The 19,309-nt window shown below is 47.3% G+C and overlaps 2 protein-coding genes across 3 annotated transcripts; one reads left to right on the top strand and one right to left on the bottom strand.

Annotated features, from left to right (window-relative positions):
- Positions 1-45: 45 nt before the first annotated feature.
- On the bottom strand, positions 46-2,320 carry SPRYD4 (SPRY domain containing 4). The gene is made up of 2 exons (XM_027593140.2): positions 1,949-2,320; positions 46-1,630 (listed from the first exon to the last, which is right to left on the bottom strand). The coding sequence occupies exons 1-2, from the start codon at positions 2,031-2,033 to the stop codon at positions 1,092-1,094; spliced, it is 624 nt and encodes a 207-aa protein (XP_027448941.1). The 5' UTR covers positions 2,034-2,320; the 3' UTR covers positions 46-1,091.
- Positions 2,321-14,668: 12,348 nt separating this feature from the next.
- LOC113922489 (major intrinsic protein of lens fiber) lies at positions 14,669-19,272 on the top strand. Of its 2 annotated transcripts, XR_003519953.1 has the most exons (6): positions 14,669-15,056; positions 15,579-15,743; positions 16,181-16,261; positions 17,621-17,828; positions 18,669-18,765; positions 19,143-19,272. XR_003519953.1 is itself a non-coding variant. In XM_027594444.1 (4 exons), the coding sequence occupies exons 1-4, from the start codon at positions 14,697-14,699 to the stop codon at positions 17,804-17,806; spliced, it is 792 nt and encodes a 263-aa protein (XP_027450245.1). In that variant the 5' UTR covers positions 14,669-14,696; the 3' UTR covers positions 17,807-18,536. The 2 variants fall into 2 exon arrangements, 1 of the variants encoding a protein (XP_027450245.1); XM_027594444.1 differs by lacking the exons at positions 18,669-18,765; positions 19,143-19,272 and having other exon boundaries at positions 17,621-18,536.
- The last annotated feature ends 37 nt before the right edge of the window (positions 19,273-19,309 follow it).

The following is a 19,309-nucleotide window of genomic DNA, read 5'->3' on the forward strand; positions in this document are numbered from 1 at the left end:
TGGAAAGTACTGCTGCAACTGCTAATTTTATAGACAGAGAAAGTATTTTGTGCTCAAATAAACTTTAATTATACAAATTATTATTTTTGTTAAACCCAGTCCTTCTCCCTCTCCCCTAGGGGTATCTAGCTGCCTTGCCATCATAAGGGTAGAATAAGAGGGAACCACAAGGTCAGACAGAGCCTGAGAATACCTATTTCACATACATACTCATCCCACCACGTTTTCCTCAACCCTAAATATTACTATAGGTTAACTGTATTCTGCCAGAGGTCAGATTGGGTAGGGGACCAGGGCAGTATGCGTGAGGGTTTGGGACTGAGCAGGCCCAAAAATGGATTGTGCAAGACCTCAGGCCTCCCTCCTCGCTCTGGAAGTTCCAGCTGTGGCAAAAGTATCTTGTCTTCTTTGGGCATGGTTGTAACTGGCCCAGTGATTATAACAGATTGACCAAATGTCAGAGGTGTGCAGATTAAGGCAGATGGACTCTGGGTGGTGATAGCTGTAGCAGTGTGAGGCTGAAAGTCTGGCACTGAGGTACTGGGGAAGGAGGGCTCTGTTTCATTCAGACACAGTAAAGCACTTCCTGAGGGAGCCAGAGCCCAGACTCTATGTGCTATAGAGAGAAAGGGCCAAGTCACTGCACCACTCCTCCAGCCAGAGGTAGAAAGGATTTACTCTGGAGAGATCCTATAGAGTCCCAGGGGGGAAAAAAATTACATGGGGGCAAAGGGAGGTGGAGGTATCACAGTGATGAATAATTCAAACAAAGTTGAAAGCTAATACCCCAGGACTGAATGCAGTCTGAGAAAGGTCCGGGCACAGGGAGGCAGAGGGACTGAAGGAAGCCAGTCAGGCAAAGTACACTCATGATAGCTTAGGAAACTGGCAGTAGTTTGAGGGAGGGAAAGGGTGGCTGTATGCCCAGCTTTCACACAGTATGGGAGAGGAAGAAGACTTAGATATTGCACAGAGAACCCGACACTGCATTTCGAGAATTAGAGATTGCTTGGTGGCAAAATTAAAAGGTTTCAGACACTTTCAGAGGAGAATGGCCAAGAGCATGATTAGGGAGTCCAGGGAGGGTCATACTAGAGGCCTTCAGGCACCTCAAGCCCTGAGTGGGTCAGCAGCTCTCCATCCCAAAGGGCAAAGGCAGGTACCACTGGACCTCGGAAATCTGTCTGTAGCGTGTGGACCACAGCGACCCTGCTCACATCCACCAGGCTCAGCTTCTGGGCCTCGTACTCCAGCAGTAGCCCCACCTTCTCTGGCTGCCCGATGCCGTCAAGAGGGGCTTTTTCGTTGGCCAACATGGTGTGCCACTTGCGCTGGGCATAGGTGAACACCCAGGAACGATCGTCCACACCGATGCAACTATCCCGGGACATGTCCACATCTGCCACTCCTATCCGGAACTGGTGGGAACGTTTCACTGTCACCTCCCAGTAGTGCCTGCCACTGGTGACCGCTGTGTCTGCCAGCACCACTGCCCACTCCCGGAAGCGCTCCACATTCAGGGCCAACTTCGTGGGCTCCAATCCCACTATGCCATATTTGACACCTGTGTCACCTTTGAAGAGTGCCAGGCTGCTGTGGGCGGTTTTTTCTTCCAGTTTGAAGCTGATGGCTGCGAGCAGAGCAAAGAGATGTAATGATGACGGGGGTTAGAACCCTAGATCTAGTGATACATACATATTACAATCTGAAAGGCAGTCATGAGTTCACGAGTACACGGGAAAGAGTCAGAATGTCATGCGGGCAAGAGTGCGACACTTTAATATGGGCCTTCGGACTGGAGACGGCTCGGGATAAAAAAAAAAAAAAGGATCGTGCCCCATGTTTGGGAAGACAAACGCAGGTCGGGAGGGGAAATGACCCAAGAGGGCTCCCGGGAATAACGGAAACCATCTTGGACATAAAAGAGAGTAAAAGGAAATAATCTTACCTCTGCGGGCTTCGGCTGCGGCAACCCCCAATCGTTTGACTCCCCAGCGGCACAGACAGAGCGAGCGTATAAAAGGCAGCGCCATCTTGCGCCAGGGATGAACAGGGCACGCCCCCCCGCCTGAGACCTCGCCATCTGCCCTCCTGCTCCTTTCCGACGTGGTGCGCGCGTGGCCGCCGCGCAGTATGATGACGTAAGAGAGCCAGTGCCCGGTAGGGGAGCCGCCATTTTAGTGAGTTCCGCTCTAGGTCAGCCCGTGGTTGGTACAGTTTTTTTTCTGAGGCGACTACTGCTCACGTTTTTACGAAGTAGGACCTTTAAAAAAGATGGTGTAGGGGCACCTGGGTGGCTCAGTTGGTTAAGCGGCTGCTTTCGGCTCAAGTCATGATCCTGGAGTCTCAGGATCGAGTCCCGCATCGGGCTCCCTGCTCAGCAGGGAGTCTGCTTCTCCCTCTGACTCTTCCCCCTCTCATGTGCTCTCTCTCTCTCTCTCTCTCTTTAATTCTCTCTCTCACAAATAAATAAATAAAATCTTTAAAAAATAAAAAAGATGGTGTAACAAGATATCAAAAGTATAGATTTTAGAATTAAGCAACAACCAAATTCGAACCCGGCTCCACTGTGTGACTTTCGGCAAATCACTTAACTTCTCCGAGGCTTAGTGTTTTCATTTGTAAAACAAAAAATAACCTTTAGACCTTGGTAAAAATTAAATGAGAGAATAACCTAGAATACAACTTGACAAATAGCAACCACTAGGTTAAGGGACAGGTTGTTTGAATAAATAATAATGTGTAAATACTGTAAATGTTGGCTTTGTATTTTCAGGGTTATCGGAGGACTCAAAATCTCTACCATATATTTCTTCGCTGATTTGCAGATTTGTATATCCAACATCCTATTAGACATTCCAACCTGGATGTTCCCTCCCCCCCACTCACCCTGCCAGCCAGTCACCTCAAACTTAACATGTCTAAAACTTACTTTGTTCTAAAACTTACTTTGTCTTCCTACACAAGCTTCCTCCTCTGCGTAGGTTCCCTGACTTCTGTGAACTGCAACCCATAAACAACCAGCTGCCCAGGCCAGAAACCTGGAAGTCCTTGACTTCTTTGTCTCCCTCATCTCACATATCTGATTGTCCTTGAACCCCAATCACATTATTTCTCCCCTGGACTATTGCATTAGCCTTCTAACTCCACTCCTCATTCTCCCCAGTGCTGCGAGGAGGGAACATTTAAAGAGGCAACTCCGTATCTCACGTATTAGGTGTTTTTTGTTTTGAGATTTTATTTATTTGAGAGAGAGAGAGAGAGAGCATGAGTGGGGGGAGGGGCAGAGGGAGAAGGCGACTCCCCCTGAGCAGGGAGCCCCATGCGGGCTCAATCCCAGGATCCTGAGATCATGACCTGAGCCAAAGGCTGACCCAGAACCGAGTGAGCCACCCAGGTGCCCCTCACCCGTTAGGTTCTTAAGAATAGGAATTAAGAATGGGTTCTTGGGGCGCCTGGGGGCTCAGTCGGTTGAGCGACTGCCTTCGGCTCAGGTCATGATCCTGGAGTCCTGGGATCGAGTCCCGCATTGGGCTCCCTGCTCAGCGGGGAGTGTGCGTCTCCCTCTGACCCTCCCCCCTCTCATGCTCTCTCTCTCTCTCTCTCTCAAATAAATAAATAAAATATTTAAAAAAAAAAAAGAATGGGTTCTTAAGAATTCTTAGGAATGGGGATTAAGTCCTTTGTTCTCTGTGCCCTAGGGCCTTAGTACAGAATAAACGTACTGTTGTTTTTGTTTTTAAGATTTTATTTATTTGACACAGAGAGACATAGCGAGAGGGAACACGGGGTAGGGGATGGGGAGAGGGTACTGAGCAGGGAGCCCGATGTGGGACTCAATCCCAGGACCCTGAGATCAGGACCTGAGCTGAAGGCATACGCTTAACAACTGAGCCACTCGGATGCCCTGTACTGTTGTTTTTGAATTAATTAATGAATGAGCATGAAGGGAGAAAGTTTTGTGCCCATGTTCTTGGAGTGCAGTGGCTGGCTCATTCTCCACCAGGGGTCAGCGTGGTCCAGCCTTTACGACCTGCCTAATGTGTGAGAAGAGACGTTTCTATTCCTCGTTAAGTACAGGAGCAAAGGCGTGGAGGACAGATTTCCTTCAGAAAAGTTCTGCTCTGTCAATCCTTTGCATCTTAGTGGTAATGAGAGGAAAGTTCCTGGGTTCTGTTTCTGTAGTTTTTCTCCTTAGGTTCCGTCCTAGATGTGAGAGCTAAAGCAATCACTGCACGTTCCTCACACTGTCACTTAGACACACTTCTATTACTTTATTCCCACTCAGGAAATAGATTTTTGCCTGTCATCTCTTGTATTATTTTACTTTCGCAGACTGACCATCCACCTAATAAACACACCTTCATCATTCAGATGATTTACCTACCTTGTTGCTAATATACAAGTAATTAATTCTTTTTAATTTTTTTATTAACGTATATTATTTATTTCAGGGGTACAGGCCTGTGATTCATCAGTCTTGCACAATTCACAGCGCTCACCATAGCACATACCCTCCCCAATGTCCATCACCCAACCACCCCATCCCTCCCACCCCCTCCACTCCAGCAACCCTGTTTGTTTCCTGAGATTAAGAGTCTCTTATGGTTTGTCTCCCTCTCTGGTTTCGTCTTAAAGTAATTAACTCTTAACATTCCCGTGCATAATAATTAAGAAGTGATAGTTTCACTTGACAGACAAAAGGGGAAAAGACATTCAAGGTATAGGGAACAACTTCTGCTAAAGCACTGGGTAGAAATAGAATGAGGTATTTGGGAGCCACAAGAAGCACAAAATTGTCAGGGCCTCATGCTGGGGAGATATGGAGAAGGTTGGAAAAGTTGAGGCTGAATTATGAAGAGTCATGTATTCGTAGTAAGAATGTCTTTCAGGCGTTTAGGAACTGTTGAAGGGACACAAGGAGATGACAAATTACAGGTACTTTTATTAAAGATTTTATTTATTTGAGAGGGAGAATATGAGTGGGGGGAGGGGCAGAGGGGAGGGAAAAGCAGACTCCCCAAGATCATGACCTGAGCTGAAGTTAGATGCTTAACCAACTGAGCCACCCAGGTTCCCTTACAGGCACTTATATAAAGATAAAACTGACAGCAACATGGAGAATGAATTGGAGGGAATGAGAGCACAAACAGGGTCAAATGGGGTCTGAAGCCACTAGAGTCCTCAGGTGAGAGATGGTATGGGTTAAGCCATCTGAGAGGTAGAATTGATGAGAGTTTTGGTGACAGGTTAGGTGGGAGTGAGAGGTTGGGGAAAGGAGTCAACGCTGATTCATAGGTTTCTGATTTAATGAGGGGATATAAAAGGAAAAGCATGTGGGATTTTTTTGTTTTTTTTTTTAAGATTTTTATTTTTATTTATTTGACAGAGAGAGAGAGAGCAAGAACAGAAACACAAGCAGGGGAGTGGGAGAGGGAGAAGCAGGTTCCCACTGAGAAGGGAGCCCGATGCGGGGCTGGATCCCAGGACCCTGGGATCATGACCTGAGCCGAAGGCAGATGCTTAACGACTGAGCCACCCAGGCGCCCCAGGAAAAGCATGTTTTAATGGGGGAAGATAATTCATTCTGTTTCAGACAGGCTGTACTTGAGATGTCTACGGGACACGCAGGTGAAAATGTTCTGTAAATATGTGGATATAAATTTGAGGGAGAGTGGAATTAGGCAAAGTCATCCAAGGAGAGGCTGTCAACTGAATAGGTAGGGAATAAACTGATGGTACAGTCCTAGTGAAAACCAGTATCTGAGATAACACATATACTGTTAAGTACTCAGAACAGGTTCTAACCATAGTAAACATTGATTTGTCTGGCTTGGGGTTATAACCGACTCCCTAGGAAGAGCAGGGGAGAAGGAGGCAAGTACAGGATGGGTCAGTCTGTTTTCACTCTATTTCTTAGATTACCCCATTTCTAACATGTAGGGGTCCTCACCTGATCCAAGTGCTAATTGGAGCCCTTAACTATAGATGCGAGAGGGATGATGCACTCAGAGCTTGGTGATTGTTCTGGACTTTGCCAGGGAGTCAGCAGTCAGCAAAGCAAACCAGAGAAAGAGAGAGAAAGGGGGCCCTCAGGAGCTAGCCAAAGGGGCTGCTAGGCTGGCTTGTGCTATGCTAGGGCCTTTGTCCTATGAAACTGTCCACACAATGGAGCTGGGTTACATGCTGATCTGGCATTCTGAATATGGGGCTAGGATAGAGATTCCACGTGGTGGATGCAGAGATGGATGTTCACCCAGCCCCTCAGGACCATATCTCGATTCACCATATATTGTAATTGCCAGAGAGGATGTTCAATACTTGATAATCATAAATTATGTTTATATCTGGTTAGTTCATGAATCACTTCATTTACATTTGAAGGCAGCTAACTTAACATGTGTATATTGCCTGGGTATATCTCATTTGATCCTCATACAATCCTGTAAGATCAGCAAGTTAGATATTTTTATGGAACTCAGATCTAGGTTATTCTTTAGGTCTTGATGATATGGGCTGGCTGTGGAGTAGCTTCAGAGAGTTAGTAAGCTGGTCCTGGATAACATCAGAGGTGGCTATGGTAATCACATGAGACCCACCGTGGAGAAATGAGACAAGACAAATAGCTCTGCCTGCAGATTCCCTGAGATTTATAGATGAACTTGCTCCCTAATACTATGGATTATGCTTCCTATGGCACCTATCAGAGACTGAGAAATGGAGCCTTCTTTATTGAAGGGGGTATAGTAAATTTAGGATCCCGAGCCCCAGAAATATAAAGAGTTTAGAAGCTGATTGTTAGTAATCAAGTGGTAACTCAGTCTAGTGTAGAGACAGATGAGACTCCGGGATGATCACTACTACAAGCGGTTAATACTTGAAGTAACTTTGTAACTACTCCAAGTTTGTTATTTTACAAATCCCTTTTCCTCTTTTCTCCACTTCCATAGTTCTTAGTAGAAAAAACAATTCAAAAATGTTTGTATGCTTACTCAAGCCCAGAAGAAAGAAAGGGGGAGAATCTAGAATTTAAAATTTTGGCAACCCCTGAAAATAACCTCAAATACAACAATGAAGTAGAGTGATAGCCAGAAAAAAACAAAAAAAGTGAACAAGCTAACCAGAAAAGAAGACAAAGACGAGTTGGGGTGTGTCCTGGGTAATCCCAGGAGTATTAGACCCCAGGAATCCCCTGCACTCTCAGGCAATTCCTCAAAGGAACTTTCCTTTACAGATTCCAATGGTCCAGTTGCCAATTCAGCATTGGTGCCTTCTCACTGGCTTGCTCTGTTTCTAATGAGGAATGGAAATATCCTTCCTTGCCTTCCCTGGAATTCTCATTGTCTTCCAGATCCTCACGTTAGCTTTCTTCTTTACTTCTCTGGCTTCTGAAACCCAGGTTTGTAAAGATGATTAGGAAGTGGAAGGATGAGTCTCTGCTTTCACTGTGAGCACCTCTGGTAGACAGAAGCCATTATAAGCTCTTGCCCTTCCCTTGGTGGTCTGGGTTGGAGGGCTAAAGAGGAAGAGATTGGTAGGAGAGAGAATGGCCAAGATTGGGGATACTGAATGTTTAGGCGTGAGTATAAAAGTCTAAGACTCCCCTGGGGGGAGCACTGACTGTGTAGGGGTGGCAGATTGAGGGATGAGGTTCCTCTCTATTGGCTGAAGGAAGAGCACAAAATGTTCTCTAATCACAGGAGTGGAGCTCTCCCCTCTCTGGCTACCTCCTTCAGAGAAAGCACCTGAAACACTTGCTCCTCATCCCGACTCCACTCACCTAGACCTAGAAAAGCAGTCTCCAAACTGGAGCAGGACACTTGACAGAGACTCTGAACCAGACTGGCAAAATGGTGATCTGGGAAATGAGATTCCTGCAGTGGAGGGATGTTTGTGTCCTTCCACCCTGGCCCTAGCATCTCTGCAGGGGAAACCACCATCTTTTTCTATAGACTCCTTCCTTCTATTGAAATAGACTTTTCCTCTTCTCCACTGTTAAATCCCAGTCAAAGCAAGTGGGAGCTTATTCTCTGACTACTCCCTTATTCTGCCCTTCAGTCCTTCTCTCATCTTCTCATAACAGGCGCTTGGGGGGCAGTAGGTGCAGGATGAGGAGGCTGAGTCCTAGTTGGGAGAGTTTGTTGAGGGGGAGGGGAACAGAGAGAGGGAGAGGGAGAGAGAGGTAGGAGACCAGTGGGGAGAAGACACTGCCAGCCCAGCCAGCCAGCCTGATCTTGCCTTCCCCTCCCTTACCTCTCCCCCAGGACCTATAGAGCCAATGGTTTGGGAGAGATGTGCTGGCTGAAGGCCTAGGCATCCTGGTCTTTGGAGGGGCTGTCCTTAGGGCCTCGTGCCCCAGTGGGAGCTCTGTGCCAGGCACAGTCCCTCAGCTCTTGCCTGAAGAGCTGGTGGTGGTGAGCCTGGCATAGATATTTGATGAGATCAGTGGGGCCCAGACAAATCCTGCCCTCACTCTGGCACTGCGCTGTGCCCACTGGCTTGACCCCCTCCAGGGGGTGTCCTATGTCCTTGCCCAGAGCACAGCAGCCATCCTGGCCTAGGTCCTCTATCTAGCACTGCCCCAGGTGGCTGCATCCCAGCTACTCATCCAGGTAAGCAGCAGCCCCCTTCCTCAGCAGGGTGACACCAGGTAGGTAATGAGGACAGATGGCTGATAGGACTTTAAGGAATGGACAAAAGAGGGGGCACCCCTGCTCTGTGCATCCTCTCATTCAGCTACCTTCAGTATGGTGCAAATAAGCCAATGAGTCAGGCTCAGCAACTCAAGAATTTGGGTAACGTGCTGCAGATCCTTTGCTTAAAGCTTCCTTGGTAGATAGGTGGTGGGGCCTGGGGAGCAGTGGGGGGTTGTTTGTGTCCTCCCATCCTGGCCCTAGCATCTCTGGTCAGATCCAGGTGAGCAGGAAGAGTCACAGGCCAAGCTCTGGGGGTGGAGTTTTTCTCTACTATCCAGCATGTACTCACCACGTTTGCTGTGGCTCAGAAGCAGTGACTGGAAGCAGGTAGCCCAGGCAGCCCAACAGCGGGTTGCTCAGTGACTGCTGGAGAACTGGCATTGTTAAGAACCCAGCCCATACCAAGCAGGGGCTTGGGGAAGATGGGGTTCCACTCTTCAAGGGAGATACAGTGCTTTTTTCCCCCCTTTAAAGAGGCTAGGCTAGGGGGGTGCCTGGGTGGTTCAGTCGTTGGGCGTCTGCCTTCGGCTCAGGTCATGATCCCAGGGTCCTAGGATCGAGCCCCGCATCGGGCTCCCTGCTCGGCGGGAAGCCTGCTTCTCCCTGTCCCTCTACTTGTGTTCCCTCTCTCGCTGTGTCTCTCTCTGTCAAATAAATAAAATTTTTGAAAAAAAAGAGGCTGGGCTGGGGCGCCTGGGAGGCTCAGTCGGTTAAGCATCTGCCTTTGGCTCAGGTCTTGATCCCAGGGTCCTGGGATTCAGCCCCATGTCAGGCTCCCTGCTCAGCGGGGAACCTGCTTCTCCCTCTCCCCTTGTGTATGCATTCTCTGTCTCTCTCAGATAAGTCATTCTTTTTTTTTTTTTAAGATTTTATTTATTTATTTGACAGAAAGAGACACAGCGAGAGAGGGAACACAAGCAGGGGAAGTGGGAGAGGGAGAAGCAGGCTTCCTGCGGAGCAGGGAGCCCGATGCGGGGCTCGATCCCAGGACCCTGGGATCATGACCCGAGCCGAAGGCAGACTCTTAACGACTGAGCCACCCAGGCACCCCTCAAATAAGTCATTCTTTAAAGAAATTAAATAAAGAGGCTAGGCTAATGGAAAACAATGAATATCAGTTATATGTAAATCTATGCAAAAACTCAAGTGAGTTTTTGAGAGTTTATATTGAGTTTGGAAGTTTGGCATTCAGCTATGTGGCCAACGTGAAAGGAAATGGGCCAGGGTTCAGTTCTCCATGAGATTCTTGTCAATGTTTGGTGAGGAATAAAGAGAAGAAATTTGGGTGCCTAGCTGGCTCAGTTGGTGTAGCGTGCAACTCTTGATTTCAGGTCATGAGTTTGAGCCCTTCATTGGGCATAGAGATTACTTTAAAAAAAGAAAAAAAGTTTAAAAAAAAGTTGATAGCTTCAAATAAGGAAATCTAATAATTTTATTTGATGTCTACAAGGGCACCGAATTAGCTGCACTTTGCCCTTCTGTTCCTTATTACAAGAGATTGTAGAGTTGGTGGTTAGGGATAAGCTTTTGCTGTTAATAAAACCTTCATCAAATCGCTCCTATTTATTTTATTAAGTGCTTTATTCTGTACCAGGCAGTATATTAAGCCTTTACTTACATTATGTTATTTGATCCAGAAGAAACTGAGGCTCAGAGAGCTTATGTTAATTTATTCAACAAAGATTTATTTTTTGTCTACTGTGTGTTAAGCTTGGGGTTTGCAGTGGTGAACAAATCAGACACATCCCTGCCCTTCTGGAATTTATATCTAGTGGGGATAACTTTAGCCAGGATTTTTGTTGTTTCTGTTGTTTGTTATGGATTTCAAGTACATGGGAAATTCCTTCGTTTATGACATCCCCTCCTCATTGGCCTATATATGGATTCCCCTAATTTTTTTTTTAAGATTTTATTTATTTATTTGACAGAGACACAGCGAGAGAGGGAACACAAGCAGGGGGACTGGGAGAGGGAGAAGCAGGCTTCCTGCCGAGCAGGGAGCCCGATGCGGGGCTCGATCCCAGGACCCTGGGATCATGACCTGAGCCAAAGGCAGATGCCCAAAGACTGAGCCACCCAGGTGCCCCTCCCCTAATTTTTTTTTTAAGATTTATTTATTTATTTGTGAGAGATAGAGAGTGTATGCTAGGCGCACGCTAGTGCAAGCTTGTGGGGTGTGGGGTGGGGGCAGGACAGAGGGAGCTGGGAGAGAGAATCCCAAGCAGACTCGATGCTGAGTGCAGAGCCTGACTTGGGGCTTGATCCCAGGACCCTGAGATCATGACCTGAACTGAAATCAGAGTTGGAGGTGTAACCAACTAAGCCACCCAGGCACCCCTAATTCGTTGGGGTTTGTTTTTTTTATTTTTATTTTTCATTTATTTATTTTTTTTTAAAGATTTTATTTATTTATTAGAGAGCGAGCAAGAGAGAAACAGCATGAGAGGGGAGAGAGTCAGAGGGAGAAGCAGGCTCCCCGCTGAGCTGGGAGTCCGATGTGGGACTCGATCCCAGGACCCCGGGATCATGACCTGAGCCAAAGGCAGTCGCTTAACCAACTGAGCCACCCAGGCGCCCTGTTTTTTTTTTAATAGCAAACTAAGCATCATTTTGTTTTGTTTTAAAGATTTACTTAGGGACGCCTGCGTGGCTCAGTTGTGGGGCTCGACACAGGTACCCCACATCATTTTGTTTTTTAAGTAATCTCTGTACCCAGTGGAGGGCTTGAACTCACACCCAGAGATCAACAGCCATATGCTCCACCAACTAAGCCATGTAGGCACCTCAATTAAGCATGATCATTAACCAACCATGTAACAGAAAAACTGGAACCTTGAAAATCACAGAAATCTACAAATATTCCACTTCATCCCCTTGCTGCCCCTGCCTGAGGTAAACACCATCCTGAATCCTGTGTTCATCATTTTTTGTTTTCTTTTTTGTGGTTTCATCCTATCTGTATGTGTTCTGAAAAGCATATTTTTAAGATTTTTTTTTAAAGTAATCTCTACACCCAATGTGGGACTCAAACTCATAACCCTGAGATTAAGGGTTGCATGCTCTACCAACTGAGCCAGGTAGGCACCCCGATTTTTTTTTAACTTTATAAAAATGTTATCATGCCATGTATAATCTTCTGGGACTTTTTTTTTTTTACTTGATATTTTATTGCTAAAATTCCTCCCTATTATTGAGTATCACTGTGGTGGTTCACTCTTTTTTTTTTTTTTTAAGTAGTCTCCACGCCCAGCATGGAGCCCAAGGCAGGGCTTGAACTTGCAACCCTGAGATGGAGACCTAAGCTGAGATCAAGAGTCAGACGTTTAACTGACTGAGCCACCCAGGTACCCCAGGTTCACTCATTTTGACTGTCGAATAATTTTCCATTGTGTGAAATATATGTATATATACAGACAGACACATATATCAGTGTCTATACATCCATTTTTCTACCAATGGGTATTTGGGTTGCTTCAAGTTTTTGCTATTGCGAACAGTGCTGCTCTCAACATTCTTGTACATGTCTCCTGGTGTAGGTATAGAAAAGCTTCTTTTGGGGGGGGTGCCTGGGTGGCTCAGTCAGTTAAGCATCTGACCAGGTGTGGAGCCTGCTTAGGATTCTCTCTCCCTTTCCCTCTACCCCTCTCCCTCCCCTCTCTTTCTCCTTCCCTTAGAAAGAAAGAGAGTTTCTCTTGGGTATATAAATGAGAAGTGAAATTCCTGGGTCAGAAAGTATATTTGTGGGCGCCCGGGTGGCTCAGTTGGTTAATCAGCTGCCTTTGGCTCAGGTCATGATCCTGGAGTCCTGAGATCAAACCGCACCTTGGGCTCCTTGCTCAGCGGGGAGTCTGCTTCTCCCTCTGCCCCTCCCCCTGCTCATGCTCTCTCTTTCTTTGTCTCTCAAATAAATAAATAAAATCTTAAAAAAAAAAGAAAGTATGTTTGTTATAAGATGGTGCTATATACTGTGTTCCAAAGTGATAATCCAGGGGCGCCTGGGTGGCTCATTTGTTAAGCGTCTGCCTTTGGCTCAGGTCATGATCCCAGGGTCTACCACCGCAGAGCCCCCACCTCTAGGTCCCAAGTCCCTCATCAAGTTCTGCGTCGGGCTCCCTGCTTGGCGGGAAGCCTGCTTCTCCCTCTCCCACTCCCCCTGCTTGTGTTCCCTCTCTTGCTGTGTCTCTCTCTGTCAAATAAATAAAATCTTTTAAAAAAAAATTGATAATCCCAATTTATACTCCCACTAGCAGTCTTAACTAGTTCTGTCACTTTGTATTCTCATCCACATCTGAACCAAAGTATCTGTTGCCAGAGTCTCTGCTCTTAACACTATGACGTACTACCCTCTGTCCTGTCCCGGGCTCCTTTCCCAGAAACAGCATGAACCCCACATACTCCCTAGGGTCAACAGAGGTGACTGGGACCTGGGAGCATCTTTGGATGAGATGCAACAAGGGTTACAGGGCCTAAAGTGAGGAGCTTGGTAGGGCTTCTAAAACCCAAGAGATTCCAAGGATCTCTAATGGATTGTTTCTCTTCTGTAAAATTGGGAGCTCCAATCTCCTTGGGTGCCCTTTGACCTGTTCTCAGCCACTTTCTACATGTGCGTGGGTTAGATGGGCTCTCTGCCTTGGCTGTAACTGTTCCTATCCATTCCCAAGCTGGATATTGGAGGAAGAGAGGCACATAGGCCCTAATCTGTGTTCCTCCTCTCTCCCCACGGGTGTACTGGATGGGACCAATGCTGGGGACCAATATTGCAGAACTTTACTTTAAATTTTTGTTCTCCTTTGGTGCTTCATGGGAAAAGCTTCTGACCTGTATGACTTGCCATGGTGTAGAAATGGTAGAACCTACCAGTGTGTCCCATTCGGCCTTCTGTACCACCACAAAGCCCCCACCTCTAGGTCCCAAGTCCCTCATCAAGTCTGAGCACAACTGCACCTCTTTCCCCACACTCTCTTACCCCATTTTGTCCTCTGCTCTCTCCTTGCCCAGCCTGCTTCTCCAGACACCCCTATCCTGAGGCTTTTCTTTAGGGATCAAGATTTAAGCCCCCAGGGTCCTGATTAGGACCATATTAGGAGGCATTAGACCCTCCCATTGTTCCATAGCTATGACTCCGTTTCTTTCTTTTCAGTACTTACTGCTAGGACTTTGTGAGTTAGAAAAGATGAAGTTTAAGCTGATTCTGAAATTTAGCTACTAAGCCCTTTTCTCCTCCCCAGTCCCCCAGCTCCACGCCCAACCTATCCATGGCAGATAGGTTCTTCCTCCTGTCTCTGTGGTTTACAAGGCCAGGCTGAGGGTTTGGAAAGGGAGGTGCCGGCATGGATTGGGGGTAGGGAACCTGGGCTTGGAGAAAACCAGACACAGCAGAACTATTCTGTCACAGAGCTGCAGGGTCCACAGATTCCAGACCAAACCAACCAATGGCAAAAGGTCCTTTAATCCCAGAGAACTAAAGAATTCTCTTCAGTTATCCAACTTCCCTGCTGGACCCCACCCCTGACCCCCCCACCCCCACCCTTACCCCTGGCCGACTCAGAGGAGAATGAAGGCCCCCAGGAGCACAGTCTCATACCCTACGAAGTGAACTCAGTTTGACTGATCTTCCAAGCAGAGTTGAGGAGTGTTCTAATATAGATGTCAATCAGGATCATGATCCCCAACTCTGACACAAAGAGAAAAACAGACTTTTTACAGTCCCCCTGTTCTTGGTCCTTTTCTCTCAGAGGCTGTCTAGCCCTGACCCCAACACCCACCCTAACTAACACCCATGGCTCTTCTCCCATGGAAGAGGGAGGGGAAAATCCAGCAGCTTTATCAGATGCGTAAGAGTGGGCCCAGCCCTCTGCAGCTGTGAAGGGGTTAAGAGGCTGGGCCAGCCACTTCAGCCTGCCCCTCCCAGGGATTAAGAGTCCTCTATAAAGGGGACTGTCCACCCAGAACGGCCAGGGGGGTATCAGGGACCCAAGCATTGTGCCCATCCCCCCTGCCATGTGGGAACTGCGGTCAGCCTCCTTCTGGAGGGCCATATTTGCTGAGTTCTTTGCCACCCTCTTCTATGTCTTTTTCGGACTGGGGGCCTCACTGCGTTGGGCCCCCGGACCCCTGCATGTCCTGCAGGTGGCTCTGGCCTTTGGCCTGGCCCTGGCTACACTGGTGCAGGCTGTGGGCCACATCAGTGGGGCCCATGTCAATCCTGCAGTCACTTTCGCCTTCCTTGTGGGTTCCCAGATGTCTCTGCTCCGTGCCTTCTGCTATATGGCAGCCCAACTCCTGGGAGCTGTGGCTGGGGCTGCCGTGCTGTATAGTGTCACCCCGCCTGCCGTCCGAGGAAACCTAGCACTAAATACGGTAATGGTCAGCTAAGTGGGGCTGGAGGAACCTGGTACCCTGACTCCCCGTGTGGTGGAGGCCAATCAGCTCCTCAGGGGTCTGGGACATTGTGTGTGTCTGTGTGTCTGTGCGTGTGCGTGTGCGTGTGCGTGTGTGTGTGTGTGTGCGCGCGCGCACGCGCATGTGTCAAAGGTAGTTTGGAGGAGTAAGGAAGGCATAAAGGCCTGGACTGACTCAAGAGACCCGAGTTCTGGTTTCAGCTTTCCTTCCAACTCCTTGCAGTTTCTTGAGGAAATTTATTTTACCTGACGGGGCCTGGCGCCTCAGCTTCCTCATCTGCATATGGGGGTACAATTCTTTCTACCACAAAGGAGTAGTATTAGGAGAAATTAAGAAACAAATACAATTACTATGAAGGGGGTTGTATCCTCCCTCTCCTGGGAACTGATGGCCATAAGGGGGTTGCTGTGTGGGAAGCCTTGAGGAGGTAACATTGTGGCAACGCTAACGAGCTGCCTCCTTTCTTCTTCCTTTGCCCAGTTGCACCCTGGGGTGAGTGTGGGCCAGGCCACCATGGTGGAGATCTTCCTGACGCTCCAGTTTGTGCTCTGCATCTTTGCCACATACGACGAGAGGCGGAATGGCCGCCTGGGATCTGTAGCCCTGGCTGTTGGCTTCTCCCTCACCCTGGGGCACCTCTTTGGGGTAAGCAGGAAAGGGGAGAAACTTCTTGTTTAAGGATTCTAGGGCCCCTCGCCCTTTCGCAACTTTTGACGTTTCTTTCTGCCCAGCTCACTGTCAAACATGAACATAGTCCACCTCACTCTGTTTCAGTTGGCAACAAGAGGATTCAACACTGTTCTAGTCCTCTCTTCTGTAACCTCTGTATCTGGTCCTTCTTGACCCCAAAGTGGAAATGTATGCATCATGGGTAGATGCGGGCTTTGTCTATGGATCCATAGTCTGACCCCAGATAAGGCATCAGTGCCTTTCCTCCACTGTGGAGCCCCCATGCAGTTTGTCCTTCCCTACTTGCTGCTGGCTGAGGCAAGGTGCTAGCCCTCAGGGGTATGTGGGTTGTAGGGAGAGAAGCTGAGGTAGAGGAGGGGAAAGTGTCTCAGTTATGACTGTGTCTTTTGCAGATGTATTATACTGGTGCAGGCATGAACCCTGCCCGCTCCTTTGCTCCTGCCATTCTCACCAGAAACTTCACCAACCACTGGGTGAGTGAGGGGAGAGGGGCAAGATCCTGAAGCCTTCCTGTGTGGGTGTGGGCTGCAGGCTCCATGTGTGGTTCCTGCTTTCCATCTGGATGTGTTAACTGCTTTACTAGCACCCAGCTAAAGGGACTGTCAGAGTTTGGCATGCCTGTGTGAACAGGATTCATTATTTTGCTAGAAAGAGAGGCTCTTGCTCATATTATTCCTTCACTGGTTGGTCGGGGATTTTTACTAAGTATCCACAGGATTCTAAACCGAGCACTTTGAGGATAGACAACTGAACAGGGAGTCAAAACCTTCTACTCTCAGAGCTCAGAATGTATATGAGTACAGATGGGCCTGTGCCTCATCCCAGTTCTAGCACATTATTGGCCTTGTGTGTGACCACGGCAAATGACTCTGTCATTCTGCACCCCAGTTTCCTTGCCATAAAATGGGGGTGTTAGGAGAAATAAGTGTGAACATTATATGTGTGAAATATTTAGCACAGAATCTGGTATGGACTAAGACCTCAATAAAAATTGGCTATGTTTGTGTTGTTTGGCCATATGCCAGCCAAATATACAGAAATAATTTTAAAAAAATTTTCAAAGCTGTAAGCCTATTTTCATGGCAGCATTACTCACAATAGCCAAAAGGTGAAAGCAACCCAAGTGTCCCTCACAAGTGAGTGGATAAGCAAAATGTAGTCTCTACATGCACTGGAATAGTATTCAGCCTTACAAAGAAGGTAAGTCCTGTCACAGGCTACAACTTGGATGAACCTTGAGGACATTATGCTGCATGAAATACACCAGTCACCAAATGACAAATACTGTATAACTCCACTTATGTGAAGTATCTGGAGTAGTCAAATTCATTGAAACAAAGCAAAAGGGTACTTGATGGGGGTTCAGGAGAGGGGGCAGTGGGCAGCTGTTATTTAATGGGTATAGAGATTCAGGTTGGCAAGATGAAGGAGTTCTGGAGATTTGTTGCACAACAATATGATATACTTAACATATAATCTGTACTCTACACTTAGAATTGGTTAAGGTGGTAAATTTTATGTGTATGTTTTACCACAATTCAAACATTTTTTTCAAAGCAATCTATAAACTAGTGAAAACTGATAAGAAATAGAATATATATGTGGCATAAAGGACTAATTTGGTGAGTCACAAAAGAAATGGTAAGTTTCGAGGTACAGGCAGTAGAGCAGTTTAGAATTTAAAAACAAACAAACACTGGTTTCTGCTTAAATAGTGCCCAGTTGTATATGCCAAGTACAGATGTCTGTTTTCTACCCATAGGGTTGGGAAAAGAGAAGCCTTGCTCTTGATCCCTTCCCCAAGTCTGATTATTCCTCTCCTTTTCCTACAGGTATACTGGGTGGGCCCAATCATTGGAGGGGGACTAGGCAGTCTCCTCTACGACTTTCTCCTCTTCCCCCGGCTCAAGAGTGTTTCTGAGAGACTGTCTATTCTCAAGGGTGCCAGGCCCAGTGACTCCAATGGACAACCGGAGAGCACTGGGGAACCTGTTGAACTGAAGACCCAGGCCCTGTGAAAGCTCCAGTTGGCTAGAGGGAGTAGGAAGCTTCTGGGTTTACTCGGAGGGGCTGAGCCAGCCCCTGGATGAAGAAAGAGACTGGGGGAGGGACATGTACTTCTTTATTTTTTAATTTATGTGTGTGTTTTTTTTGCCTTTTGCTGTGTGAAATCTTTCAAGTTGCATTCATGAGCTGGTTTGTGCAAACTTCCCTTCCCTTTCTCCCCATCCCACCTCTCTTCGCCGCTGTGTGTGCATGATTGTGCGTATGAATGGTATGAATGTGAGTGAATGTGGCTGTGTCTGAGTTTTGGGGCACAGCAGGAGAGGTAGGGAAGGGAAAAAAGGTGTCACCCTATACCTTCCTTTCCCAACCCAGTGTGGTGAGCACAGGGAACCAAGACCTTTAAGCTTCTGGCCTTCACCCTGCTGCCAGTCAAGTTTATTAGGGCCCTAGGTTTATGCGGGAGCAGGGAAGCAGGGAGTACTCCTCACAGGAGGCAGATGGAGACAAGGCATTCCAAGGATTAGGAGAAGGGGCTGGGGGCAGGGAGAGAGAAAATGGAGGTATGAGCCCCAGATCAGGCTGCAATTGTACCAAAAAAATTTGGGGAAGTTAACCGGAGAGTGTAGCCTACTTATCTCAGGGATGCTTGCCCCAGGGACTTGGGTGGGGAAGTAGCTCTGAGAAAAGTGAACACTGGGGTTTGACTGTTCTGTATAGCCACATAAACTTGTCTACATCCACCAGCTGGGTTTTGTGTTCATTCTGGTATGATGGATCTCTTTGGAGGCCCTGGGCCAGTGAGCTCCCAACCTAAACAAGGGGTAGGGTGAGCCTAGAATCTAGAAAATTTAAGTAGTTTAGCGGTTCTGCCAGACGTCCCCAGAGGGGCTTCCAGGCAGCTGGTACTTAAGCCAAAGAAGAGCTCCCTAAGGTCAAAACAGGAAATCTAATGCCTGGAGCAAATGCAGAGGTAGGGGTGGGGGGGCCGTAGGAGGCAGAGGCTTTGACCCTCGGAGTTTTAATTTAGTTAGAGCAGATCAAAATACTCTTCAAATGGTATCTCTCTGCTTTTACCCCTAGTTTTATAGACTTCTTTATTTTCCTCTTTTTGTGTGCGTCCTTTCACTTTTCTCTCATGTGTCCTTTCATCTTCAGCAAATCTCTTCTAACTCCCTTCATATCCCAGAAACGGATTCCTTCTATTCAAATGATTAATAATTCAGGAGATAATTATTCGTCTGAGCCCTATCTTCTTTTGTCATCGGCAAAATACACTCAATCTCAGCAGAGTCCAGAGGAGATCCTCAACTTACCAATGAATATTTATTGTTGTTCTCTTCCTTTTAGGAGCCTGCACGCTTCTCAAGCTTTTAAACCTATACCTCTAGCATGAAAGACACCCCGCCCGCAAAAGACCCCTCTAGGCCGTAGCTTAACTCTCCACTTCCTCCCAAATAAAGCCTAATTTTTCTAACTAACCTTTGAGACTTTGGAAAAATCCACTTGACTAGAAG

Source organism: Zalophus californianus, chromosome 9 (assembly GCF_009762305.2).
Source record: "Zalophus californianus isolate mZalCal1 chromosome 9, mZalCal1.pri.v2, whole genome shotgun sequence".
NCBI classification, from domain to species: Eukaryota; Metazoa; Chordata; class Mammalia; order Carnivora; family Otariidae; genus Zalophus; species Zalophus californianus.